At 55.1% G+C, this 27407-nt stretch overlaps 1 protein-coding gene across 8 annotated transcripts; it reads right to left on the bottom strand.

Annotated features, from left to right (window-relative positions):
* Positions 1–1236: 1236 nt before the first annotated feature.
* Positions 1237–22423, bottom strand: SLC35E2B (solute carrier family 35 member E2B). 8 transcript variants are annotated; one of them, XM_028108247.2, is made up of 10 exons: positions 22361–22423; positions 19380–19504; positions 14187–14618; positions 13833–13968; positions 13278–13405; positions 10913–11033; positions 9226–9279; positions 8642–8714; positions 6407–6552; positions 1237–4562 (listed from the first exon to the last, which is right to left on the bottom strand). In XM_028108247.2, exons 3-10 carry the CDS (start codon positions 14506–14508, stop codon positions 4325–4327), a joined length of 1218 nt encoding a protein of 405 aa, XP_027964048.1. In that variant the 5' UTR covers positions 14509–14618; positions 19380–19504; positions 22361–22423; the 3' UTR covers positions 1237–4324. The 8 variants fall into 8 exon arrangements, 7 of the variants coding, with proteins under 7 accessions (XP_027964048.1, XP_027964046.1, XP_087878780.1 ...); XM_028108245.2 differs by having other exon boundaries at positions 19380–19495; positions 22361–22412; XM_088022654.1 differs by lacking the exon at positions 22361–22423 and adding an exon at positions 21809–22163.
* Positions 22424–27407: the final 4984 nt, after the last annotated feature.

Raw genomic sequence — 27407 nt, 5'->3', positions numbered from 1 at the left:
GGGGCAGGAACACCTTCGCTTTTCCCTCCCTTCATGCTGAAAACTGGGGAGGCCACAGGAAGCGGCCGTGGAATCAGCTCGGGAGCGCAGACGCAGGACGGTCCCCCAGGGACGAGAACGCGGACGGACACGGTTCGCGTTCATTGAACACAAACCGGTGAAAGAAAGCGGCACACACATTTTTACAACGCACTTTCGGTTCTCCAGTTTTGTTTGGTATAAAGCAAATAAAACTTGGTTCAGATGTAGACAGTTATTGACGTAATTTTCAAGTTTTCCAGTGTGGGAAAGTCACCGGGACTGTGGCCCTCCCCAGCCTAGAGCCCAGGACACCCCCTGGGCGGGTTCAGAATCAACTTACACATCTGCAGACAGACTAGGAATAGCCAATGAATGTCAGTTTTACTCAAATCAGGGCGCCGGGGTGGCTCAGTCGGTTGAGCGACGGCCTTCGGCTCAGGTCATGATCCTGGAGTCCCGGGATCGGGTCCCGCATCGGGCTCCCTGCTCGGCGGGGAGTCTGCTTCTCCGTCTGACCCTCTTCCCTCTCGTGCTCTCTGTCTCTCATTCTCTCTCTCAAATAAATAAATAAAATCTTAAAAAAAAAACGGAAAAATTTGGGAGCGCCTGGCTGGCTCAGTTGGTGGAGCATGTGACTCTTGATCTTATTGTGTGAGTTGGAGCCCCACACTCGGTGTAGAGATTACTTAAAAATAAAATCTTTAGGGGTGCCTGGGTAGCTCAGTCGGCTAAGCGTCTGCCTCCGGCTCAGGTCATGATCCCGGGGTCCTGGGATGGAGCCCCACATCGGGCTCCCTGCTCTGCAGGAAGCCCGCTTCTCCCTCTCCCACTCCCCCTGCTTGTGTTCCCTCTCTCGCTGTCTCTCAAAATCTTTAAAAAAATAAAATTGTTACCAATTAGAATAGTTTTCAACTGTTTCGAATCGGCATGGGTGCAGTGCCCATCAAACCCAGAATGAGAACCCTCAGGAAAACTGGAAGAAATCCTTCAGAGATGGCAAAGTTGAAGGTTTTCAACCGGAGTCGCAGGGAGGTCAGCACAACCTCACCTCTGCTCTTGGCTCCTCAGCCAGGAGAGAGGGAAACAGGCAGATTCACCAGGGGAGCTGGGGGCATTCTTATTTATAAACTAAGGAATGAAGAGGCCCCAACCAGAGCATGTATGGATTTTGTGAAAGAATGAAGCCCTTAGTACAACGTTGGTCAAAGGCAAAAGAAAAGAAGATTTCTATTTGCAGTAACACTCTTTTATTTTTCCAACCCAGGGAAACAGTGAAAATACTTCCAGGCCTTGGGAAAGCATATCACCAGACAGATGTAAAAAGCCATGTGGTGCGTGTGTCATCCCTACCGGCCCGTCCAAGTGACCATTCACAGGCAGAACCCACTGGTTCTGGGAAAAGCATTTCCAGCGTGGGTTATGTGCACGACTGTACTTGGCTAATGTTCTTTGTGCAGCGTGTGACTGTTTCTGATTCACCATGTGTATTTTTCTCAAATTAAAGACAAATTTTGGATTGTGCAAGATACTCTAAGCTTTCCAAGGCAGATTTTTTTAATGCTGATATAGAGGAAATTATGACTACTGGAATAAAAAAAAAAAAAAAAAGCTTTTTATGCCCTTCAGTGGAAGTTTCCTTGAAAGCCAGACATACGTACATCTCTAAGTATCAATGTAGGTAAGCAGGTGACCTGACTTGACACCTGTTTGAAGTGTTTTTTTTTCTTTGCAAAGGCACAGACGACGATCATGGACATGGAAGAACTGACCCAAGGAAGCGGTGACACCAGTGTCGACGTTAATGCAAACATGTCTGCTATGGTTCAGTAAGAACATACTAGTAAAAACACTGCTACACAGAGTTAATAAAAAACATGTCTGTACATTCATTCAACAAATGGCCAAGACAGGCCATGGGTTTTGTCTCCTGGCAGGGCTGTCCTGCACATGCTTTAGGGTGGAGACTAGACACTGGAAGAAGAAACGTAAGCCCCGGGCCAGCGCAGTGCTGGCCACAGCTTGTGTTTGAGGAAATGTCTCAAAAGCAGCTTTGTTGGAAATTATCTCATTTGCTAATAATTTAGGAAAATCTTCATTTTGTTTCTGATCCAAGAATTTGGAAAATCAAAACTGGCAGAAAGCCACTTCAGTGGAGACAGGGCACAGGTGACGTGCAGGGTGGTTGGTCCCTCATGGGGCTCAGAAGCAGGCGCTGCCCATCTGGCTATGCTCGGATGACCACATCCGTGAGAGAGGCAACATGAAACTGTCTTGCAACAAGATGACTACAGCTGCGTCCTCTTCTCTGCTCACGGCCTGTCAGTAGCTGGTCATGGCAGCCACATTCTCGAGGGGGGAGCAGGGTGCTGTGGAGGCCGTGCTTTCACGCTGGTCCTCACAGATGCATGTACATCCTGCCGCCCCAGCCACCTCCAACGAGTCCCCTTCGCTGTTGTTTGTGGAGGAAGCAGAGAGGAAAGGGGACAGGAATGGGGAAAGTCTCATGATAAACATCACAGCGGAGCTGAGCTTGACATGCAGTAGAACGCACACCTGCTTGTCCTCTGGGCACAGCTTCATAAAATTTTGAAGTCAGCTTTATGAAGTCAGCTTCACAAAAAGGTTGTAGTTTTTTGTTTTGTTTTGTTTTTGGTGGAAAATGTGGGCATTGATAAAAGGTTGTAGTTTTAAAGGCCTTGTTGTAACCCATCATCATGGCAAACTTTTTCAAGTAGGAAGAAGTTAATGAGATGTAATTATTGCTCTTTGTTTCCGAGAGATTTGATCTCTAGGAGGGCCTATTTTTATATTTTCCAGCTGAGAAGCCAAGTGGAAAACCAGTGAAGAGATGACGGGAGCCAAGGACCTGAACAGGGAGGGGAACTCAGACGCGGGGGCCGTTAGCGCCCGAGGCCCTCCTGTCGGCTACTTCACTCAGCCGTGGCAGGCAGGCCTCAGATGGCTGTGTCACCACCGATGCCCTCCGCGTCAGCTGCAGGTGACATGCCCCAGCACGTGAGCTTGGCGCCATGGAGAGGTCTTGGCGCCATGGAGAGGTCTTAGAGCCTGGTTGGCAGCCCCGATCGGAAATTCCACCAGGATTTGAGATGAGGAGCAGAGTGAAGAGGCCAGGAGCCTGAACCCAGCAAAGGGCTCAGACGCCCAGCATGGTAGTCAGTCTGCGCTGGGAGGTGAGAGCCAGGCCGAGCCAGGCTGTGAGTTCAGTGTGGGTTACCTGTTATACAGGACGCCTTCCAGAAGCCACCTGTTTCCTTCTTTAAAAACTCCACTGTCATTGTAAATGCAATGTGACAAAAAACTGTGAACACACCAAATGTTCTTCCCAGCGCCCCCCTGCCCACTCATTCATGAGGGAAACCCTTAGCATCCTTGCCCACGAGACAAGGTATGGTGTGGCTGGCCCCTGACCAGCAGGGTGATGGCAGGAGCACCTCTAGGGAACCCTTCAGAACAGCCAGTGTTACAAACAGGGGACCCAAAAACAAAAGGGAATGTCAGTATATCCCTGTCCTGAGTTAAACACCACAGATGTCTGTCTGTCCTCCACCAGTGACCAGCAATCACCACCTCGGGGGTCCCTGACTGAAGGCCAGCCACGGGTGAGGGTTGGGACCCTCAGGATGGGGGGGGGGGCTAGTGCAGCAGAGACCCTGAAAGGGGTGGGGCACCTTCCCTTTCACCAGTGGCCTTTCCCTAAGTTGTACCAGCTGCTGGCAGCTCTGGGGTGTGGAGGATGCCGTGGGTGGAAGGGCAGGAAGGTGAGGGCCCCACAGCCTGCCCTCAGCAGCAGGAACCCTTATTTCTGTGCCCTTTCCACTCTCTCCTAGCTCTGTGGTCACTTGGCTGCGGTGGCCTCCGGCCCAGGCAGTGGGTGCCTCAGCCTTCTGTCTCAGTATGGCAGTACCCCTGACGGCTGAAGGGCAGTGTGCAGGCCCGGGACGCTGAGTGGGCGCCTGTGGCTGTCACCCCCGGGTGCAGCCGGCCCTGCGCGCTGGTGAGGGGCGTGTGGAGGCCAGTGTGCGTCCTGATGTCCTCCCCTGCGCTCAGCACAGGGCCAGCAGGAGGGGGTTTTCACATTACAGGCTCAGCAGCAGCGGGCTCTGGTCTCCACCTGGGGAAGCTGACACCCGTTCCTGGTGGTTTTCACTGAAAACCCAAGAAAGGAGGAGGGAAGGCGGCACGTCACCCCACGGACCCAAGGAGGCTGGGTGTTCGCGTCAGCGAGGACAGCCGCTGTGGGCAGCACCTCGGGGCCCTGGGCACCTGCCGAGGCTTCCAGAGCTCAGTGGTGTGGTCTGGGGTCCTTGGGGGTCAGTGGCTCCATGTCATCCTCTGGTGTCCGGCTGGCGGTCACAGCCAGGCTCTGCATGGCCTCCCGCTGATGCTGCTTGGCTTTGTTGTAGAGCAGGACACCGGCCGTCACTAGGATGGTGCCGACGGCCGACAGGCTGGTGACTCTGTTGCCGAACACTATAATACTGAGCCAAATGGACAAGGCATGCTTCACGGTGCTGGCGACACTGCAATGACAGGGGTTACGGCCCGGGTTCGGCCCGCCCGCCCGCCTGGCCCGGGGCGCTCCCTCACCGGCTCCCTCCTCCTTTATTAGCAAAGGTGTCAAACAGAGAAGCAGGGACAGGTTATAATGAAGAGCCATATTCCCATTGTCTAGACTAAATTAACATTTTGCTTTATCGGCTTCATCCTTTTCTGGGACCGAAATATTTTTAAGTAAATCACAGACATTATGACATTTGCCCCTACATAGCTCAGCTCGCTGTTAAAGAGCAGGAGAATTGTGCAAATGGTTGTAGCACCCTTACTCCAGGGCTGACCGACATGGGCAGAGACGAGTGGGAGCCACCCAGGGAGGCCCCGGGGAGACCGTTGGACCAGTGAAAACAGCACTGTGAGAGCAAGGCTGGGTAGGACCCTGTAAAAAGGAACTTCATACAAAATCACTGAAACCTTCACAGTGCTTGTGTCTGGGGATCATGGACTACACATGCTTTACTTTTTGTACTTTTCTGTCTTTTCCAAACTTCCTATAATGGATTAAGTATCGCTCTTAGGAATAAAACACACAAAAAACACTATTTTCTGTAAAAAGAATTGGTTTTCTGCTTTTTGCCCTTTTCTGAACCATCACTAACAATCATTAAAAAAGTTTCAGGGATATTTGGAAATAACTCCTGGCCCCAAATGGATATCAGAATGTGTGATAGAGACAGTGACCACCACGGCTTCAAATCTGAAGATCATGACAGTTGCTGACCTTCCTGCAGACCAAGTGTGAGGACCGCACAGGTCACAGGTCAGGGCACATGACTGGTGCTGCACATGGCTGTCGCGCCGACCTGGGCCCCACGGCGTGGGCAGGGAGGGGCGCTAGCCGCCCAGAGGGGCGCGGGGGAGACAGAGGCTGGCGTGGCTCGGCGAGGCCTCAGGGCGCTGCAGTTCTAGCAAGTGCAGCGGGGACTTTGCAGCTGAGGGCCGTTCCCCTGCTCTGCCACCAGCTCAGAGGTTGAAAAAACAGGCCACTGACTTACATGACACGATGTGGCCAAAGCTGCGGATGTGGATTTCTAGGCTGCTGGCGACAGAAGCTCATGCTTTTCTGCTTGTTACTGAAAACTCTCCAGTCTTGAAATGGTGCTTCCATTAAACTCTTCCAGTTACAGAAGGAAGAGAAGGCAGAGAGGCCTCTGTTTCCATAGCGGTGCCTCTGATACAGGAACTATGGCTACGTGTGGCTATTTGAATTAAAATCGCTTAAAATTAGATAAAATTAAGAATTCAGTTCCTTGGGGGCACCTGGGTGGCTCAGTCGTTAAGCGTCTGCCTTCGGCTCGGGTCATGGTCCCAGGGTCCTGGGATCGAGCCCTACATCGGGCTCCCTGCTCAGTGGAGAGTCTGCTTCTCCCTCTCCCGCTCCCCCTGCTTGTGCTCACACACTCTCTCTCTCAAATAAATAAGTAAATAAATAAAACCATAAAATAATTCTGTTCCTAACTGCACTCACCACATGTCAGGTGCCCACGACCCCCCCACTGGACAGCCCAGAACATTCCAGCATCACAGGCAGTGCCCCTGGCATGCTGTCCCAGACAGAAAAACACTCGAACTGCTCCAGTTTCCATGCTAATGTGTAGGTGGGGTTTCCCTAGAGATGGACATCCTGTGCTTCACCATATTTCACACGGCACCGAACAGCACAGCCCAGCAGTCACACCATGTGGCCATGGCCCTCACTTCACATATGACAAACACAAAGACCGTTCATAACAATACCTGGGCTTAAAGTCCACTCCTCTGCAAATGACCTGGACGCACACTTTGTCTCTCAGGAAGCTATTGTGCTTACCTGAACGTCACAGGGGAAATTTTGCCCATGAGGGCATAGGCCGTGACACTCTGCAGGTGGAACAGAACGCCATCCATCAGCAGCAGCAACACGACATCCTGGCTATAACTGAAGCTCTTCCCACTTCTGCCGATCACCGGCAAGTCCTGTGGGTCAGAACAGGAACGACGCTCTGCTGCTGCCCAGCTTCCTTCCGCAACTCACCCTCAGAGAAGTGTGGGGTCACAGGTACCCAGTCATCTGGGTCTACAGACTGATGTTGAGCAGTGCTCTGAAAACAGCCTTCTGGGGACAATCACTTGGCACCCATCAACATTCTGAACGTGCATATACACATGGCCAATAAGCCCATGAGAAGGTGCTCAGCATCACTGACCATCCGAGAAATACAAACCAACAGTCCAACGGGAGACTGCTTGACAACCATTAGGATGGTGACCATCAAACACAGAAAACGGGAAGGTCAGGTGCAGGCAAGGATGTGGGGCCCTCGAGCACTGTTGGCGGGAAAGTAAAATGGTGCAGCCGCTGCAGAAAGTCTGGTGGGCCCTCAACAAGTTCAAGAGAAAATTACTGCAAGAACAGCAACCCCACTTCTGGGTACACTCCCCAAAGAACCAGGAGCAGTGTCTTGAATTGTTATGTGCATGCCCAGGTTCACAGCAGGACTGTCTGCCAGAGCCAAAATGTGGAAGCAACCCAGGTGTCCATTGGTGGATGGACGGACAAACGTGCTCCAACAACACAGGGACTATGACTCAGCCTTAGAAAGGACAAGTGCCAACACCTGCTAGAGCAGGAGGGACCTTGAGGACACCGTGCTCAGTGACATAAGCCAACCCCCAAAGGACAAATCCCCTAGGATTCCACTTACATGAGAGACCTAGAGTCGACAGATCCACATGGACAGAAAGCACAGTGTAGGTGCCAGGGCTAAGGGAGCGGTGAAGTAGCTCAGAACTCAAATATGCCGCTTTGGCATCAGGATTATTTTGGGCGGAAGACCCTTAAAGAAGAGCAAGAGCAAGAAGGGCCCAGACCTCCCTTTTCCTCCCTGAGAAGCAGGAGACAAAGGCCCCACATGGAGGTCGCCCACACAGCAGGAGGAACGAAACATGCTCATCACCAGAGACCGAGAGTCAGGCGGACTCACTCGCCTCCACCCCACGCACAGCCCACTCTCCTACAGTCACCTCTCCCTGCTCAGCCTGGCACGTGCTGCGCATGCAGATTGCGCCCCTCCTTTGGTTTCCTCATGAGGCTCCTGTGTCACATAAAGCTTATGTTAAATCAGTCTGTGGGCTCGTCCCCTGTTAATCACCCAGCCGGAGACCCTAGCAGGGAGAGGTAAAGTCTCGCTCCCCTATGGGGGAAATGGAGAGTTCCTGTTTAATGGGGACAGAGTTTCAGTCCGAGATAATGAAAGTCTGCACGCGGACGGTGACGGTGGCTGCGCCACAACATGAACACATCTGACGTACACTTTAAAATGGGTAGAATGGTCAATTTTATGTTTATGTACATTTTATCACAATAAAAATATTTTTAGATATGCACATTCTTTCAATCAACCGTTTCAATTCCAAGAATGTATCCTAGAGAAACACTCGTCTGCTAAAGACACGACACGTGAAACTCCCTGTTCCGTGTGAAATGTGCCAGGCAGTCAGGTGTCTGTCAAAGGGGCCATGACAGGTCAGGGCGCAGTCACACCCCAGAACACAAGCATAGGACAGAGCAGCCCAGTTCCATTTGTGTTTAAAAAAAAAAATGTCTGCACGGACACGGTCACGTGCTTTCATGAGACTAGTGGAATCGTACTACGTACACGTGTATCCGAGTACGAGTCTAGCAGACAGGTCTGGAAAGGGGCTTTGGAGGAGTGGGTCAGGGGACCAGGGGCCAGACCTTGTCTCTGGTCTACATACTCCTGCCCTGTTGCTGGCTCTAAGTGGGCACATGTTACTTTAAAATAGTAATAAAATAAGCAAGCCTCCAGACCCTCACACACAAACTTCAGGGAACTCCGCAGCTACACACTGGCCTCGACGGGCACAGAGGTCTGTCCAAGGTTTGGTTTCCAGCCTTCTCTCCCTTCTCCTCAAGTGCACGTTGCTGACCTTGTGAGTGACACAGCAAGGAGCCACCCCATGGCCTGGAAAGTTAAATCGTCCCACTCGCCCGTCACCACAGAGAAACGTCAGCACAGGAGCCCAGCGGCATCCTGAAACTCACCATGAAGAAGATCCAGGCGGGGACCAGCATGGTCACGGCTGCGGCACTGGTGTAGAACTGCAGCTCTGCAGCTCTGCGGAGGCAACAGAGACTCCTGACGCTCCCTCTGCACGGCAGAGGCCAGCTTTCAAGCAGACAGCTCATAGCAAGCGTGCTCCCAAGCGCCTGGCACACCACAGTCTGTTTTGTGCGGCACGATGGGGAGGGTCGGAGTGCCGGCCAACCCGCAGCCATGAACCAGCCAGCCCTTCAGCTGCTTCAGTGAGGCAGCTGGAAACAGGTGGGGCTTTTCTTCCAAGTTTCCACAAAGTACTTTTATTTATTTACTTATTTTTTAAAGTTTATTTATTTTTTTTAAGTAATCTCTACACCCAACATGGGGCTCGAACCCACACCCTGAGATCAAGGGTCGCCTGCTCTTCCGACTGGGCTGGCGAGGGACCCCCTCCACAAAGTACTTCTAAAAGCCACGTAAGCCAAAGTGGGAAAAGTGTCAGGTCTACAGGGGATTCTGAACCTTCAAATGGGAAAGAAGTCCTTTCGGGCCTACAAAATTGGGAGTTTCACAGGCCAATGATACTTACGAGAACCTGTATTTGTCCCCGCTGAGCAGCTTTTTTGAAAAAACATTTTGCAAACTAGAATAAAGAAAAGAAGAGGTTAGCTGTTGATACAAGGGGTCAGCATGGACCTCAAAGGAACCGAGCGTCTGCATCCTTCCAAAGCGGTGACAACGATGGCAGACCTCAGGGATGGCCACCGCACGGCGGGCCCATGCCGGGGGATTCCTGGGCATCGCTCTGCTGTGAGGGGGGCCCCATGACTGGCCCCTTTTACAGAAGGGTAAACTGAGGTACTCAGAGATTGAGCGATGTGCCTGAGGTTACGTAGCTCTTAGGGGTCACAGGATCCCAATGTCCCTGCTCAAAGTGCTGCACAAAACCCTGCCCTGAACCAAGAGTTCCCATAAGCCAGTAACTGCCACAGGCTGGGCACCTGCGGGCTGAACGTGTGGGAGCGGGTGAACAACACAGTCTAAGCTCACAAAGACTCCAGTGGAAAAATAATGGACAAAACCCCCAAACAAACAGAAAAACCACAAGGGAAACACACATGTGGCCAACAAGAAAATGAAACAGCGTCCAGCTTCCCCAGGAACCAAAGGGCTTGCCACTTCCACTAGGGACTCTGCCCTCTGGGCTCCGGAAGCAGTGGTTGTTTCATTTTGTTCTGATGCAAAAACTTAGTTGGGGGCAAGGTTAAGACCAAAGCTCTCACTATAGAACTAGAAACCAGACACTCTCAGGCTCTGTGTCTCCGGTGGGAATTTACCCCAACAACGTCAGAAACTGCAATGGAGACGCTCCCTGCACATCTAGACAAAGAGTCATTAATTCGCAGGCATCTGCGAGCCACACAAGGAGGCGGTCACAAGGCCCAGGCTTCTGAGAGCCCCTGGTGCCGGCACGTGACACTCACGGGACCACAGAGGGAGCAGAGCCAGAACCAGACCAAATGCATGATGAGGCCGTATTAGATTTCTAGGAGCTACAAACACAGAGGGAAAAAGCCAGAAAGAAATACATCTAAACGTCAGAAATGAAATTACAGGTGACTTTTAAATGTTTACTTGGCCCTAGTGTCGAAAACTTCAGGTTGAGCCTGTCCGACTTTAACAGTAAAGGCAATGATAAACTCCTGTGTGGCTGTCTCCTCTCTTTTCCAGAGGCAATCAGTACTTCTCAAAGAGCAGGGCTAGCGGGGGCCTAGTGTGGACTCAACACCACAGCCCCGACACAGGGCGGCTGCACGAATCCTAGAGCAGCCCGCAACACATCCGTCCCCTTCCTGCTGCGGGACAAGGAACCACCCCTGTGGTGCTTTCCCACCAGCACCTGACTCAGGCTGCCCCCTCCCTGGTGCCGGCCCTGGGCACAGACCAGAAACTGCCCCTTTGTTCCAGCTGCAGGACGGCCTCTTCCCCTTTGCTTAGCTGAATGTAGACGCATGAACCCACAAGGGCACTCCCGCATGTTAGCTAACCACGTCCCTACGATGAGTGTTCTTCATACCAAGACCACGTGTTGCCAAACTCTGGCTTGTTTTTTGAGAAAAGGTTACCTTATTGAGATACAAGGTGTTTGGTATTTCGCAAAAGGCAGCATCAGATGTGTCCGGCTTTGAATTATGGGATGTAATTCTAAGCTACTCTGGACCTAAATGTCCATCATCCTGATCACACCATGTGTCCCCACGCTCTTCCTGACTCACCAGTCCATGATGTTGGTGGACAACGCAGCCGAAAACCCCAGGACGTTGAAGCTTATCTCTGTGGCCGTGCACAGTGCCAGGCCTCCCATGACGGGGATGAGGGAGAGGTTGACCAGCAACCCTGGAAAGGGCAAAAGATACAGAAGAGATGTCGCAGGCAGTCTGCCCGCTGCAAAATCTCTTCTGGGCGCCAAGGCCGTTTTCATACCCCTCACGAAAGCTGCTAACTTCCACTTTCGCTTAAAAATGAGCAGCTACCAGTTCTTTACACTGGAGGGAAATACAACACATCCACGTCTGCACCAAGCCCACCACCCTCTCCCAGGCCAGGGGCCTTACAAGGCTTTTCTCCATGAGGTGCATCTGCTGGGCCTGCGGGCAGGATGCACGAGGTTGGGGCCCTGAGCCCCAAGTCCCGCCCTGCCAGGCACTGCAATAGCACAAACTCTCGCTTGAGAATGAGGAGGGTGAGCGAATGGTCTCTGGACCAGTCTGTCCAAAAGGGGGAGCCAGAGGTGGGGGCAGTTTGACGCCCTGGCTCAACGAGTCTCCGGCCACAATCTGCCAACGATGTGGAGGTCACTTCTCTTTGCTTCATTCTGAAATCCAAGGAACAAACTTGACACAGGGTTTAAGTTGAGCAGAAGAGAAAAGCAATTCACTTTGGAAACAGGACACTGGGCCTCATGTTGCTTCAATTTCAGATCCTATTTAGTTTACTTTGAAATTCAAAGTATGAGGGAAGAAGTCTTCCGTGGGAGAGGTCCATGCTGACCGTTGCAGACGATGGCCACCTCCCGGCACAGGACCGTGCTGGCCAGACTCCAGTCACTAGGGAGCCCCCATCACACCGAGGAGCAGCCCCCAGGCCCACACAGTTGCCAGGCTGAGAGCTGGAGGAAGGGAACCTGGCATGTTGGGCCTCCGCGGGCCAGCACCCTTAGTTTTCTAGCATGTGGTCTTGGCCTCCGGTCCTCCTAGAAATGTCTGCTGCATGACAGACTGTACGTGTGAAAACCCGGAGAACGCAAGGCCACAAGAGCCGTCTCACCCTTAGGAAGGACTTGCTTTTGCTGTTGGGAGGCACCCACGGGCGTGGGCATGCTCGGGGTCCCGGGGGAGAGCCCAGGGCTTTGCTGGGGTGTCCCCCTGGCAGGCCCCACTTGCCCTCAGCCCTGCAGCCCCACAAGGCTGCTCTGCCCCAAATCCCAGCCACTGCTCGAGAATCAGCAGACGCCTCTGTGGGGAGGGAGCCACACACCAGGGTCCCTGCAGCGGGTGACCCTCAGCTCTAGAATCCTGGCCCCTCGGTCATTCTCCTCGACAGATCCTTTTTGCTAAGCTTTATCAAGATGTTCTCACTGTTCTCAACAAGAGAGCTGGTCTGCCACAAGCTTAGCCACCACCGCTGGAAGCCAAACCATGCTGTTTTCAAGTCACTGAAATAAACTTAGTGTGGCTGAGCGCCCCCACCCACTTGATATGCAATCAGCTTCGTTTGTTTCCTGCTGCTTGTGATTTCTAGGGATTGCTGTTTACACTCTGATTGGATCGTCTTAGCACCACCTCAAACACGAGTGTGGTTCCGGAGGCACATCTGGGAGGGGTCCAGCTGCGAATCGGCGCTCTCCTCCCTACCACTCGCCTCGAGATCCTGTCATTTTCTTAGTTGAAGCAAATGCATATCTGTATCTAAACACCTATCGGTACTGCTCTTAGATGAGAGATTACGCAGTATATGCATTATTCCGCACTCTGGTCATTTTCACGGAACAATGTTGGATGGGCTCCGTTTGAAAAGGCTGGTGGGAAAAACAGGAACGTGTGTGACGTGGAGTTGGAAACAGTCTGCTGTCATTGAAGGTTGGCGATTTGTAAATAAATCAGCTTTCTGGGCCTTATGGAGAACAGAGACGTGCAGCTGAGAAGCACTGAAGAGCAGGAGGCTGTCAGACGAGCTCGGGAAGGACGCAGGAGGTGGCCGACCTGGGCAGACCGCTGGGCGCGCCAGCACACAACCATCACCAGGCAGCCCCTCGCGTGACACAGAAGGCAGTCTCACCTTCCGGGACCAGTGACTTCTCCTTTACTTGCTTTTTACTTCTTTCCCCTGCTCCTGTGTCCCCCACCAACCACGAGGCCTGCACATGTCCGAACAGCCCTGCGCTCAGCGGAGGTGAACACTTGCTGAAGTGAGTGCGTGAGGCACTGCGGCTGCTCAGAGAATGTTCTAGGACGGAAGTGAAAACGTCCACCTCCGAGAGGTGAGCCCCAGCACACACCACTGCTGGGAGAATCCTCAGCCCGGGGGCGGAGGGGGCACGGGTGGGCAGGGAAGGGGCGCCGGGGCCAGAGGACCCCTCACCTGTGTACTCCCCCAGGATCATCCGGGACATGATCACAGTGAAAATGGGAGCAGAGCTCTTCACTGTCTCAGCAAACGAAACCGCCACATTTTTCAGGCTGACCAGACCCAAAACCACTGTTGCAAACCTAAAAATAAGCCAAAAGTGTCGCTGGGATGGAGAAGTCCACTACTAGCTGCTCTCCTCCTCCTGCTCCCCGCCCTGCTGGCCTCCCCCATGAAGACCTAGGTCTGGCCCTGCAGGGAGGGGCCCCGCGACCGCAACCGCCAGGTGCCGCTTTGTGCGCAGAGTGGCGAGCCCAGGCAGAGGAGGGGTACCCCTCTCAAACCATTCTTAGATTCATGGCAGTTCCAGAAGGACTCTGACTGCATTCAGATCCACAAGACCAATACATTTGTTGTCCTAAAATCTAGACAGCCCTGGGGATTACATAAAGTTTGCACTGAAAACACACCTGTGATCCCATAATTATAGGGTCAGTCAGCTGGCCTCCCACTCCTAGTGATGGCCAAGACCTTTTACGCAACACTCAACCCAAACGTCAGATCCCTTACCTCATTAGACCCACAAACAGCATGATCATGAGGAAATTGGGTGGATAAGAAAGCCGGGTTTTGTGCTGATATAAACAGCAAGGAACCAGTATTTTTACACATCCAATGAACGTAGTTGACAGCATCTGTACAGCACCTGAAGGAGGGAGAGGAGAGACTTGCCTCCGTTCCTACTGCGCAGGCAGACGGGACGTGCTGTTCTGCATCCCAGACACGGCTCACAGCCAGTACCCTCGGTGCCCTCCTTCCCCGGGGCTGTGGGCACTTCCGTGTGCCTCTCACAGGGACCCAGCATTGATCTGCAGATGTGAGGGGAGTGGCCCTCACCCCCAGAAGGCCGGGGGCCCGTGTTACCTAGCATGCTGGGCTCCCCTTCCAGCAAGGACAGGATGTACTTGTTGAGGAACAGGGTACAGAAGCTGAAGAAGAACCACAGTGTGAGGTAGAGCAGAGCCCGGGAGCTCCACACGCCCAGGTCAGACTCGATGACGGTGGTCTCTGTAATGGTTATGGTGAGCACGTTCTCCTCGGGGCTTCCCTCACTCCTGGTGAAAACCACCTTCTCGCTGCGGGGGCCAAAGAGAGAGCCCCAGGTAAGGAGTGGCTTCCCCTTGGGCTTGTCCTCGGGGCAGGGGGCCAGCTCCGCCAGTGCCAGGGGTTTTGTTGAAGCCGACATGCTTGTCCCCTCAAGACTGCAGGCAGCATGGGTCAGGCCAACTCCCAGGTGAAGGCCTGCAGGGAGCAGAGAGCGCCATCCACGACTTGCCTCTCCCTAGCGAGTGCAGGCTGAAATGTTAAGAAAAAAAAAACTGCATTATTGATTGTGAACATTTTCATGTCCTTAGAAGTTTTAACCACCAAGTTGAGGTAAGTGTGAAAATGCAAACATGGAATTCTGGCCTTATCTTCACAACTGCGTGCAAGGACAGGGCGTCTGCGTGCAAGGACAGGGCACCTGCGTGCTAGGACGGGGCGCCTGCGTGCAAGGACGAGGCAGGGCGCCTGTGTGCTAGGACGGGGCGCCTGCGTGCAAGGACGGGGCAGGGCACCTGTGTGCAAGGACGGGGCGCCTGCGTGCAAGGACGGGGCAGGGCGCCTGCGTGCTAGGACAGGGCGTCTGTGTGCAAGGACGGGGTGCCTGTGTGCAAGGACGGGGCAGGGCGCCTGCGTGCAAGGACGGGGCAGGGCGCCTGCGTGCAAGGACGGGGCAGGGCGCCTGCGTGCAAGGACGGGACAGGGCGCCTGTGTGCAAGGACGGGGCAGGGCGCCTGCGTGCTAGGACAGGGCGTCTGTGTGCAAGGACGGGGCGCCTGTGTGCAAGGACGGGGCAGGGCGCCTGCGTGCTAGGACAGGAGCCCCGACCCCGTCTCCTCTCCCCAGCATACTGAAAACCAAAGGCTCCAACAGCTGTCCTTCCCCATGTGCCCACTGTCTGCACAGAGACCCAGGAGGCCCCCATCTAGGCTGCTGTCCCCCCTGAAGCCGTCCCAGGGGCTCTGCACCTTCCCGCCCGATCTGGCACCTGCCGAAGTCCCCGAGGAGAGGCCGTGGCCCTGGCCCGCCCAGTGGGTCTCGGTGCTGTTATCTGCACACATGCACCTGACAGTTGATACTTTACCCCACTTTCCCAGCAGTTCTTCGCAGGAGCACTGATCTGCCAGAGACGCTGGGTTTTTCATCTGTCCACTGGGTTTTAAATTACAATCACTCTATTTTTCATTTGTGGAATGAAATATATGAATATGAATACATTCATATCCCGGGCCTCTCCTGGTAACTGGGGGTTGCTTCCCTCACCATCTGCCCCTGGGTGACCAGGAGCTTTCTCTTTCTGCGCGGGGGGGCTGCACTTTTCCTCCTTCCACCCACACGGAGGCAGCCACCAGGCTTCCGGGGTGCAGCAGGTGCTGGGGACCCAGAGGCCCAGTCACGCCGACCAGCAGGCAACACACCAGTGCTCCCATCGCCCATGCCCCCAACAGGGCCCAGAATCCCAGGGCAGATGCTCAGGCCACCAAGACACGCTCACCTGCTAGCACACTCTTTTTGTGACCATCAACATCTCCACAGACAGCCCACCCAGCTCGGTGATGAATCAATGTGACAACCGGGCCCAGGGCCTCATGTCCAGCAGGGTGACTGAGGGGCCGGAGCCTTCCACGTGCGCATGGTTCCCACACCAAGTCCAGATATGAAAATCAGGTCTGGAGCAGTCCAAGGCATACCAGACACCGGCTCTGCCTCTGTCCTTCACATCAAGACTCACTAATCACACCGGGATGCCCGGCTGCTTACTTGCTTTTGTCTGGTGAGACAGAAACCCACGGAGGTCGGGGAGAGAAGCAAGAAAGCAAGAATGTCAAGGGGCAGGGCGCCTGGGTGGCTCAGTCGTTAAGTGTCTGCCTTCGGCTCAGGTCATGATCCCAGGGTGCTGGGATCGAGCCGTGCATCGGGGTCCCTGCTCCGCGGGAAGCCTGCTTCTCCCTCTCCCACTCCCCCTGCTTGTGTTCCCTCTCTCGCTGTGTCTCTCTCTGTCAAAAAATAAATAAAATCTTAAAAAAAAAGAATGTCAAGGGGCTTGGCCAGGAGAGTGACCGCACTCAGACTCCTCCCGGGTTCCAGGGGCCCAGGGTGAGGGACTGAAATAGGCCTCGGCCTGCAGGGAATGCGGGGACTGAGGATCACAGAGCAGCCAGGCAGCTGCACCCCCCCAGGCGGGAGACCAGATGGCTCTTCTCTGGAGAATTCAACAGGCAAAGGTCAGAGCTTGAGTATGGAAATAAGGGCCCCAAGGAGAGGCTTGGACAGAGAATTAAGATGGGAGAAAAGTAAGACGAGAAATTAGAGGAAGGGGCTGGAAGAAGTGCACAGCAGGAGGCAGCAGGTCCCAGGAAGGGGGGTACCAGAGAGCTGAAGCACCCGGCCACAAGGAGATGCCACCAGACAAGGACCCTTGGAAATCAAGAGCTGGACAGCAGAAGCAAAATCTCACCAGAGGCTCCCAGGAAGCTCTAACTCAGGGCAGGACCCCGCAAAAAGCAGCCGGGGGTGCTTGAGGCGGGTGGGCCATGAACCTGGACTAGCTATCTGGGTCCGGCTCCCAGCCACACCCACAGCCACTGGTGCCAGAAGCAATGGCTCTGGAGAAAATCTTGCATAATTCAGGCCAGAAGATTTTTGCAGCTGAAGATCAATGGATGTGGGTCAAAGATCAAAGATCATCCGAGGAGAGGGGTGGCCGGTGGGGAAGGAGCAGCTGCCGGGCAGCTCCAGGGAGGGACAGAGCCCAAGTGTGGCAGGTTGATAGGACAGTCATGCAGGTGAACAAGCCCAAGACACCATCAGGGATAAATGTCCAGAGATGAGTCACCTGATTGCTGAGCTGAAACAAGGATGTGATTGCATCCAAACCGCTTGCCTACAGGTGCCAACTCATCACAAAGAGGAGGCGTGACTTTACCCGGAGACACTGGCGGCCATCACCCCAACCCAGCGACCAAAGTTGAAAACACTACAGACAGAGAGACGTCCTGTTTGCCCTGATCCCATGTGCTAAAACCATGGCACTGCTGTGGATTTCATGCCATGGACACGTGACTGCAAATCTAGTCGAAAGAACATGTCAGACAAACCCAAAAGTACGCAGGTCATCAAAGTCAAGGACTGGCGAAGACCACGGGGGCACGGCCACTGAAGGCAGTGTGGGGTCGGACCCAGACCGGCGGAGCACGCCACGGAAGACATCAGCGGAGGGAGCCGGGGGAAGGGCATACAGGTATAGTTGTTTCTTCTGTCGGTCTACAAGTTCCTCAAAATGAAAAGTTTGGAAAATTTGAAACACAAAACAACTCAATCGATGGGTTACACAGAAATGACAGGGCTGATAAAAGTTACTGCATTCGAAAAAAACATCTGAGGAAATTATCTGGAATGCAGCAAAGAGATGTGAAATCAGTAATCCAGGTATGGAGAAAATAAGGAAAGTTCCAGCAGAGAAAAACAGGAAAGAATCGTGATTTAAAGAGATAAAGCAGGAGCACGGGGCTGGCTTAGATGGGGAACATGAAGCTCTTGGTCCTGGGGTCATGGGTTTGAGCCCCACTCTGGGCGACTAAAAATAAATAAATAAATAAATAAACAAACAAATAAATAAAATCACACTGAGCAACAAGAGATGCTGGCCGGTAAGCCCAAGATCAAGCAATCCAGGAGACTGTTTGGTGCTGGGGGAGGAGGGACCACAGAGCAACAACAGTTCTCAAATGCACCTGTTCAGACACTTACGACTTCTGGAATTATATTAATGTTCCACATGCCTATAAAACAAAAATAACCAAATCAATATAATCTCTAAAGTGCGATACAAATGGAAAGAGGTGAACCAAACCACAAATCAAATAAATAACGTAGTCACGCTGAAGAGAGGAGACAACCCATCCACATACCTTCTGAACACAGTTTGCAAAATATATGTGCTCAGATTAAAAACAAATAGAACCTCAACACTGAACTCTAAATGGTGGGCTTTTTTACTGACTCATGTGTCAAGATTGAGCAGTGACTATTCTGTGGCCACTGGGGGTGAGACCGCAGTGTGCCTCTGGAGACAGCGCAGATGCAGAGAAGGAGGGTGGAGTGGACTGCGCTGTTGCGATGAGCGGAGGAATCAGGCATCAGCACTCGTAGGTGTGGACAGATGGAGGCACACACATCACACCTGCCCACAGTACACTCATCTCTGTATCTGCTTCATAATCTGGCCACTGAGGGCCCATCCGCAGTGAGCACCCTGTCCTGGTCTTTGTTTCTAAATCTCATTCTCCACTGAAATGAACCAGCCTCCTCGGAGAAATGGCTGATTTCAGGGCCGGGGCATTAGTTGGGCCAAAAGAAAGGGAAGTGCTCAAACACTGACAGGACAGGTCAAAGGACACAGAAGCACACGAGGGAACACCCTCTGGAGATATCTAGGGGCAGAGTGAGAAAGTGAGTAAGGATAGCACAGGATCAGAACTCAATGAACAAAATAAGTACCCAAACATCCACAGTGATAAATGGGGAAGAGAAGAAAGCTCTTGCTTACACTAAAAAGTCAACGGACTGATGTCAAAGGGAGGGTAGAATTAGAAAAATCACCATTTGGCCGCCTTCCCCATGATCCCACGAACCACTGCATCCTAGAGACCTTCCCCTAGAGAAAGTCTTGCCCGTGTGCACCAGAAGACACACGTAAGAATGTCCACAGCAGAAACCCAGCTGTCTGTCCGTGGGAGAACCAACACATCAGGCAGGAATGTTCACATGATGCAACATCGAGCAGTAAAAACGGGGAACATACAGCAATACACAAAAGGAGGTGAGTGACACGAAGGTCTTCTCAACATGGATGAGATAAAATCATGTTTATCATCTGTCGTGAGCCTGGAGTTTAAATCTGAACAGATCCCGCTCCAGCCAGGATGCAGTGAAGACCCTGAGCGGCTGTGCTGGGCATGACACACGAAAGCCGCTGGTCACTTGGTCCTGAGCTCAGAAGGTCCCACTCACCAAAGTCCCGGTGGGGTCACAGATGCCTTCCTGGACTCCAGCTCACGTGTCTCCACGGCCTGTTCTTTCATAGACCACGTGATTCAAGGAGCTTTCAGAGGGAAGCAATTCTTGTCCTGCAAAAACTAAAAGTCAGCAACCTTAATCTGACAAGAATTGGCTTTAAGAGCCAACAGTAGTTTGGAAACAAGGTGGAGCACTGGCACCCCCAGGTCACTGGGGATAAAGGTCTGAATTATCTCCCTCTCAGATTATATAGCACAAAGAACAAGATAGCACAAAGAACAAGAACTAAACCATAACCCTTTCTGACCAGCATGGAGTAGGTCAGGGAGCAGCTCTTGACTTCTCTCCTGCCCAGAGCTGTCCTCAGAATGTGCACCTGCAGGACTAAAAGGAAACCAGGTCTACTGAGATGTGGTAACACCTCAAGAAACAAACATGGGACATCTGGACTTGGTTTGAGCGCCCCACTACGTAACATGTCCTGAACAGGGGTCAGGACTCTGCTCAACTCTGCAGTGAGGGGCTCAGGGCCAGCCAGAAAGGTTCCCTGGGCTCCAAAATGGAGACGAAGCCATGGGTGCTGCTCCTGCCACCATGAAGAAAAGCTCAGCAGGAGGTTGATGAAAATAAAGATGTCGATGTTTCCCCAGCCAATTTTGCAGAGTCCTAAATTCCAAGGCTCACAGCCTGAGGTTAAGAATCCCTGTTCTAGAACAAACAATGCAAGATATTCTCAAACACTGGGTAAGGAACTCTAGATTGGTTCAAATTGTCAACAGGGCATTTTAGGAGATGTACTGGAAGTCTACAAGTTTTACACAGTATAATTAAAAATTCCACCTCTGGGAATCTATCCTAAAGAAACAATTTAACAAAGGTCTTGCTGGACCTCTGTACATATCAGCACAGACCAGCAGCTTTGTTTTTAAGACGGAGAAACTACTGGACACTGTCCGAGTATCCGATAGGGAGTATGTGTGTAATAAAGGCTGGCCCATCACCAAGGTGACACAATGTAGCCCAACAAGTTTTGACAAAAAAATATTTGTCATAGATTAAGTGAGAGCAGAGTTATAAGACCTTTGCAAGATGCGCTCTGACTTAAAATGCACAAACGATCCCGAGGAGCCTATCTATGCCAGGTTAGGGCTGCCCGCAAATCTGGGAGGCGGAGTCCCACGTTCATTAAAATCTTGGTTTGTTTCTCTCCTGTTTCTAATTTGTTTACATTGAAAGAGGATTTCTTTCATCTAAAATCCTTTCTATTCCGGCTTTTAATGACCCTTTCCATTCTGTTTAATACGCTTTCATTCTGCTTTGAAATGTTCCTCGCAAGTTCAAATACTTTTGGTAAAGTACATCCCACTCCATTAAAAAAAACCCAAACTTTAAAAAAAAACCACTGAACAAAGAATCCACCTCTAAACAGGCTTGCCCCCCTCCCCCCTTTTACGACAGCGGTGGGCAATGCGTCAAAGGCTGAAGCAGGATGTGACTGCAACGGAATTAGCTGGCCAAGGCCCAGCAAACCCAGTAGAAGTCACCTGAGGACCGGAATGAAGGAAGCTCTGAGCCCCAACTCGCAAACAGTGTGCTAAAACCAACACTCGGCAGGAGCTCAGCCGCTACACAATGGACGGCTTTCCAAAATCCTAGGCAGGAAAGACATCAATTGCAATACATTCCCGAGCGACCGTGCCTTTAGGCCCCAGGGCGGATGCAGCGTCGGTTACCTGGTTCCGCTCCAGGGTCGTGCCCGCCTCGGGGGCGCCTGGGTCCAGGGGCTTACAACGCGAGAAGCCCCGGGGACCGAGAACACAGCCCGCGCCCCCAGGGCTGACCCCACCTCCCCCGCTGGGCCCCGGCAGCCAGGGAGGGCGGACACGGGCGCGCCCCACGCGGGCCGCGCCTTCAGACCAGAGAGGCGGGGGCTAAAAGTGGGAGGAGCAGGCGCGTGGAAGAGGGCGTCCCCGGCGAGATGGAGAACACGGGCCAAGGCTACCCGCCGAAAGGCGAGGGGCCTCTCAGAGGAGGGGTCAGCCTGGGGACGCGGGCAGCACGGCGAGCGCAAAGGCCATGGGGGTGGACCAGGGGGCTTCTCGTAGGAGGGGGCCGGGAACAGGCCGGCCGGGCTTAGGTCCGGAGCGGGATAGGCGACCACCGGAGGCAACCTCTACCGTTTGTTTTATTCAGCGTTTTCCGGGTAAACTGGCCACCCACCCTTAGACTCATGACCCAGACAGGTGGCATCAAGGCTTCTCTCCCGGTGTGAGCCGGGAAGCTAGAGGGCTGCGGGAGCCTTCCGGGGGCCAAAGCGGCCTCCCCGCGCCTCGGGGTTATGCGCCCGCGGCCCTGCTCTGCAGGGGGCCCGGCCCGGGGCTCGCCCGCGGCCCCTTCCCCCACGCCGCGGCCCCTCCACCCACCGGTCGCAGCAGGGCCGCGGGACGACAGCCAGCGCGGGGTCTCCGTGCGCATCCGGCGGGCGCGGGGGACTCCCGGGGCCGCCGCCTGCGAGCATCGCTGACTCGCGGGCCGCTCGCAGCCGCGGACAGGGCGCCCACCCAGGGGCTGGCTCTGCGCCGGCGGCAAGGGTCGCCTCAGGGCCCTCCCCAAGAGCGGGACTCGGAGCTGAGCCGCACGACTTTGGGGAGGGCCGAGGGGGAGAGCAGGGCGGGTGGGGGGCGCGGCGCCTTCCCGACACCCGGCGACCCCGCCCCACGTCGGGGCCTTAAGGGCGCGCGGCATTTAAGGTGGGCTGCGGACCGCGGGCGGGAGAGAGCGGCCTCCGGGGAAACAAGCGGGCCGACCGCTGCTGGCCGGGGCGCGCCGGCACGCGGCCTGGGGGTCGGGCTCCGACTCCCCGAGCGCTCTGCGCGAGGCTGAGGTGTAGGAGAGGTCGTATCGCGTGCGCCGGGAAGCCCCGAGAAGACCCTTCCGTCCCTTGCGGAGCGGAGGCCAGGCGAGCAGCGCCTCACCGTGGGGCGGCCATCGTCCCTCCGCCCCGCTCTACGCCACCGCCGGGCCGGGGGGCGGGCCGAGCCTCGGGCGGAAGTGCTCCCGGAAGCGACGCGCCGGAAGTGACGACCCGGGAGCCGACGGCGGTCCTGCGGCCCCGCTCCTCGGAGTCCTGGGCGCCAGGGCTTCCCTGCTGCCGGAAATGGGAGCGGGCCTGCGGCTTGTCGGCGGTGCCCGCGGGCGGTCCCACCGCGGCCCAGATGGGGGCCGGAGCCGGGGGCCGCATCGACACCCCCCCGCCCATTGCCCTGGCTGGAGCCGTCCCACCGCGGCCCACATGGGGGCCGGAGCCGGGGGCCGCATCGACACCCCCCCGCCCATTGCCCTGGCTGGAGCCGTCCCACCGCGGCCCAGATGGGGGCCGGTGCCGGGGGCCGCATCGACACCCCCCCGCCCATTGCCCTGGCTGGAGCCGTCCCACCGCGGCCCACATGGGGGCCGGAGCCGGGGGCCGCATCGACACCCCCCCGCCCATTGCCCTGGCTGGAGCCTCCCACCGCGGCCCACATGGGGGCCGGAGCCGGGGGCCGCATCGACACCCCCCCGCCCATTGCCCTGGCTGGAGCCTCCCACCGCGGCCCAGATGGGGGCCGGAGCCGGGGGCCGCATCGACACCCCCCCGCCCATTGCCCTGGCTGGAGCCTCCCACCGCGGCCCAGATGGGGGGTGTTCTGGGTGGGTCCCGCGAATCTGAGGAGGCGCTGGCCTCGTTCCCCTGGGGGCCGCCACGCACGTTTTGATTCCGAGGGACAGCAAATCCGGTCCAACCAGGCCAACTTTAGAAGAGAAAGACGAAGGGCGCATATTGGCTGGTGGAACGAGCGGCCTAGGAGCGTCCCGCACACCTGGGTCCCGGGGCCGCGAGCGGCGCTGGAGGGCCGCACTTGCACCGCCTGCCGCCTCCAACCGTGTACCTGCCCACGTAGTTCTCGGGAGCACGGTTAAGGCTAATGGCCTCTCCTTCAAGACGACAGTGCCGTTTAGTTCGTACTTATTTTTCCTTACAGTGATTTAAAATTGGCACATGTTCTCCTTTAGACCAGTTAGTGGAAGGTGCCCACAGGCCGGGCCCTCCTGGGCTCTTCCACAGGGTAGGCGAGCAGAGCAGCAAGCTCCCAGGGCTGGCCAAGGGCCGGCCGGAGGTGAAAAATACGGGAAGAAAGCAGCAAAAGTGAAATTAGTGTTTACTTACATGCCCACTTCAGAACATACTATGGTGCCATCTTCATCATCCCTAAAGTGTTTAGGAGGACTTCATCCATCTGAACAAAGTTCAGAGAGTAGATTTTTCTTCTTTGCACAAAACCCTGAGATGCTTGATGACTTCCCGGTGGTCCTGCGTTTTGGTGGTCTGTGAGTCGTTTGTAGCCAAATAATTCCAAAAGCAAATTTATAAAAACTCAACATTTTTACAGCAAAACCATTCTTCCATTTCATCTGGGGAAACAGTCTTGAAATGATGTCATGTGGGGCGCCTGGGTGGCTCAGATTGTTAAGCATCTGCCTTTGGCTCAGGTCATGACTCTCTGTCTCAAATGAATAAATAAAATCTTTTTTTTTAGAGATTTAATTTATTTATTTAAGAGAGAATGAGAGAGAGGGAGAGCATGAGAGGGGGGAGGGTCAGAGGGAGAAGCAGACTCCCCCCGAGCAGGGAGCCCAATGCGGGACCCGATCCCAGGACCCCGGGACCATGACCCGAGCCAAAGGCAGTCGCCGAACCAACTGAGCCACCCAGGCGCCCAATAAATAAAATCTTTAAAAAAAAAAAGGAAATGTCATGTGAGCCTGGGGACCTTCCCCTCCCTTCTGGCCTTCCATTTGGCCTCCAAGCCGTGCTGCCCAGGCCTTCAGCCACCGCCTGAGGAGGCCTTTGCTCCGCAGACACATTCCAGAGTTAGTAACCTGTCCCTTTGCCTGTCAACAATTCTTCCTGTCTCTAAATATTCAAAGGAAACATTGCTGCTTATTAAGCTGGCGTGAGTGATTTCACCATTGGGTCATGTCTGAGTTTCATTCGTGACGGGTGCCGCACAAGTGTTTTTATCTAGACTTGTTGGAGTTCCAACTTCTTCCTTTGATTGGATTCCAGGAAGCAGAATTTTGGGCGAAAGAATATAGACTGGCCAGGATTCTCCATACTCTGCTCAGTTTCAAATGGGTTCATTTAAATAATGCCTCTGCTGATTCGCCCACCCACACCCAAGGTTGCACACCCAATGTTCCAGCGTAGATCCCGGTGCAGACATGAATCGGTTAGCATGCAGTCCTTGTGAAGGAGGAGACACGACCAACAAAGAGACTGAGGTTGAGGTTCCCCTGAAACCTGTCTTCGAAGCTCTATCGGGGCCGTCAGGCCCTCCGCCCAAGCCCTGCCTCCCTCCATGACACAGGGGTCGTCTCACCTCTAGGGCCCCCTTCTGACAACTATCTCTTTCTCCTTTAGGGTTTGGATGACGTTTAAAGGGTGATTTTCTGGAAAGCAGGAAGGAAAGCGTCCACGACAAGGTCATGGGTCCCTCCCAGATGGCTGGGCTGCACTGTGTGCACCTCCTCCTGGCTTCCTGGCCCTCACCCACCTCTCACCAGGCTTCATCTGCGTGTGGGCCCTGGTCTGATGGCCCCACCTGGGTGGGACGATGAGGTCTGCAGGCCCAGAGGAGCCCCATTCCCAGGCAACAGTGAGAACAGCAAGGAAGTCTGGACAGGGACCCAGGAGCCCCCAAAGCCCAGAGAACGGGGCCTGGGTCATGTTCTGTTGGGTGGGAAGGATGAGGCCCCCTGTCCTGTGCTACCAGGGCCCACTGCCAAGGTTGTCAGGAAGCACTGACCAGCAGCTGGTTTGGAAAAACAGCTCCTGTCCCCAAACCAAGGACGTGAGCCCTTCCTGGGAGCCTTTTGGGTACCCCTACCCCACACCCTACAGTGTGACCCCTTGGCCTGAACCTGGTGGGGGCACCTGCAGCCTCTGTCCCTGGGATTCAGCCTCTGGGCACCATGGGGTTAAAGGTCATGGAAGCAAAACCACAGGGTTAGGGAGCAGGTCCCTCGCTATCTCAGGCCAGTGTCTGGAGAGCAGTGCTGGTGCGCGAGGGGCCACGCCTGGCCTCATTGTGCTCACAGGAAGCCCTGGGCTGAGGTCAAGTCCTGCCTTTGTTCTCTGTGCTGCTGGGGAGGAAGGCCACCCTTGACTGGAGGCCTCCACGGGAGGGGCAGAATGGGAGGCCCACAGCTGATCCAGGCCCCTTGTGGGAGGGGCACTGGCCAGCAGGTCTGCAGGGGGCTCGGGACACACCCTGCCGTCCCTCTCTCCCGCCCCACCCCACCCTCAACCCCACCTCACCTCTTCTCCCAAATCCTCAGTGTTTCCATGATTCTGAAAACCACCCAAGCTCTGGCCTGGATCTTTCCGGAGGAGAACGTGCCAGAAGTGGCTACCTCCATGCAGTCACTGTGCAGTTCCTGCCTCTTCCCATGTCCCCCCCGCCCCCCACCTGTCCTCGCTGTGCTCCTCCAACTGGTCCTCCACTCTGGGTCCCCCGCACCCCCCAGGCAGACTAGCTGGTTCCTGGTACCTATTCCAGGTGGGGTAACCACTGGGCAGGAGGGGAGCCACTGCTCTTTGGGACAGCACTGCTGTGACATGGCCCGTGGCCTGGCCTGAGAGGAAGGGAGGCCAGCCAGGCGGGGCGCTCGGCAGAGGCCTGGGTTGGGGTCTGGCCCTGTGCTGCTCCCGCCCAACCAGCAAAGGCCAGAAAGGATTCCAAGGCTAACGCCCTGAAGACTGGAAGCTTGGGGTGGCCTGAGACCCGAGCCCACAGCCCACTCAGATGTCCTGGGGCCCCTGGCCTGTGGCCTCTGTGCCCCACCCTCCTCCTTTCCCCAAAGCAGGAAAGTCCAAGGCTCACAGGTCAAAAGCCATTATTGAGACATGTGGCCTTGTGGGCAAAGCCAGTCCCTCTGGCTCGCTGGTTCTGGCCCTGGCCCTCAAAAGTGGGCCCTCTGACACCAGAGGGGACAAGGCCCAGCCTGGGGTCCGCAAGCACTGCCGGCTCGAATCTTGGGAACCTCCGGATGCCAGGGTTGAGGTCAGGCGCCTGCCCCACCCTGCTGCCCGTGGCACCTGTGCAAACTGACCACAGGTGCCTGTATTTCCCAGCAGGCCAGCCCAGGGGCAGCAGACACCTCCTGGCCACTGAGACACCTGAGCAGTAAGGTGGCCTGCTCCCACACATGCGCCAGGAGAGCAGGGGTTCCTGGGGCAGGGCAGGCCAAGGCCACACACGGCTCCAGGAGGCTGATGCTCTAGGACTGGCCTGGGAGGACGGACAGGGAGGCTGGGGGAGAGCTCAGCTGCTCCCTGCCTTCCCCCTAGGCCTCAGGCCTCTGCGGATGGTTGGGGCCACCCAGCGTCCCAGCACACAGGGCTGTCCGTGTTCTCTTGCGTGTCTGCAGTGCTCACTTTGGCCCCTGGCAAAGCCTTGCCCCACATTCACCGAGACCTGGTCAAGACCATGTGGAACGGGAGAAGGGAGCAGGGGAGGAGAGAAATGAGTGTGCACCAGGGCCTGACCCATGACCCATGACCCATGACCCCAACAGGCCTGGACTGAGCTGTGGCGAGGACTTCCGAAGCCTCTGGGGGCTATAGGTCTCCCAGAGCCCCCTCCAGGGGTCCCCTTGGCCCAGCCCTCTGATTTACCTGGGAGCGTGTCCTTTTTGTAGGCTCAAGCCTGCTCCCTCCCAAGCCTCTGCTCTACCCTGCGGGACAGGTGGTGATATCCAGTTCTGTACCCCTTTTGGGGAGGCCAGCTGCTGAGCCCCAGGCCCACCGGTGCCAATGGCAAGGCTGACGTGGGCACCTGGGATGGGATTCAATGTGGAGGCTGCCTGGGCAGGCCCCCTCTCCTGCGTGCATGCCAACGGCGTGCTCAGGGTGTCCACAGACTCCAGAAGCCCTGGCCCACCTCTCTGAGCATTTGTGTTGGTTACAAAGAACCAAATAAA

The sequence above is a fragment of the Eumetopias jubatus genome, unplaced genomic scaffold (genome assembly GCF_037043125.1).
Source record: "Eumetopias jubatus isolate StellerSeaLion01/CBP00866 unplaced genomic scaffold, mEumJub1_p1.0 scaffold_4, whole genome shotgun sequence".
Taxonomy (NCBI): Eukaryota; Metazoa; Chordata; class Mammalia; order Carnivora; family Otariidae; genus Eumetopias; species Eumetopias jubatus.
The sequence above is the reverse complement of the archived record's forward strand: the minus strand, read 5'-3'. Positions and strand labels throughout refer to the sequence as shown.

Coding starts and splice junctions, on each gene's coding strand:
- SLC35E2B (XM_028108247.2), bottom strand. CDS start 14,508: ATGTCGGCTTCAACAAAACCCCTGGCACTGGCGGAGCTGGCCCCCTGC. Junction 9,280..10,912: donor TCCACCAACATCATGGACTG/GTGAGTCAGGAA, acceptor TCTTTATTCTAG/TTTGCAAAATGTTTTTTCAA. Junction 6,553..8,641: donor CCGCCTGGATCTTCTTCATG/GTGAGTTTCAGG, acceptor TCTGACCCACAG/GACTTGCCGGTGATCGGCAG.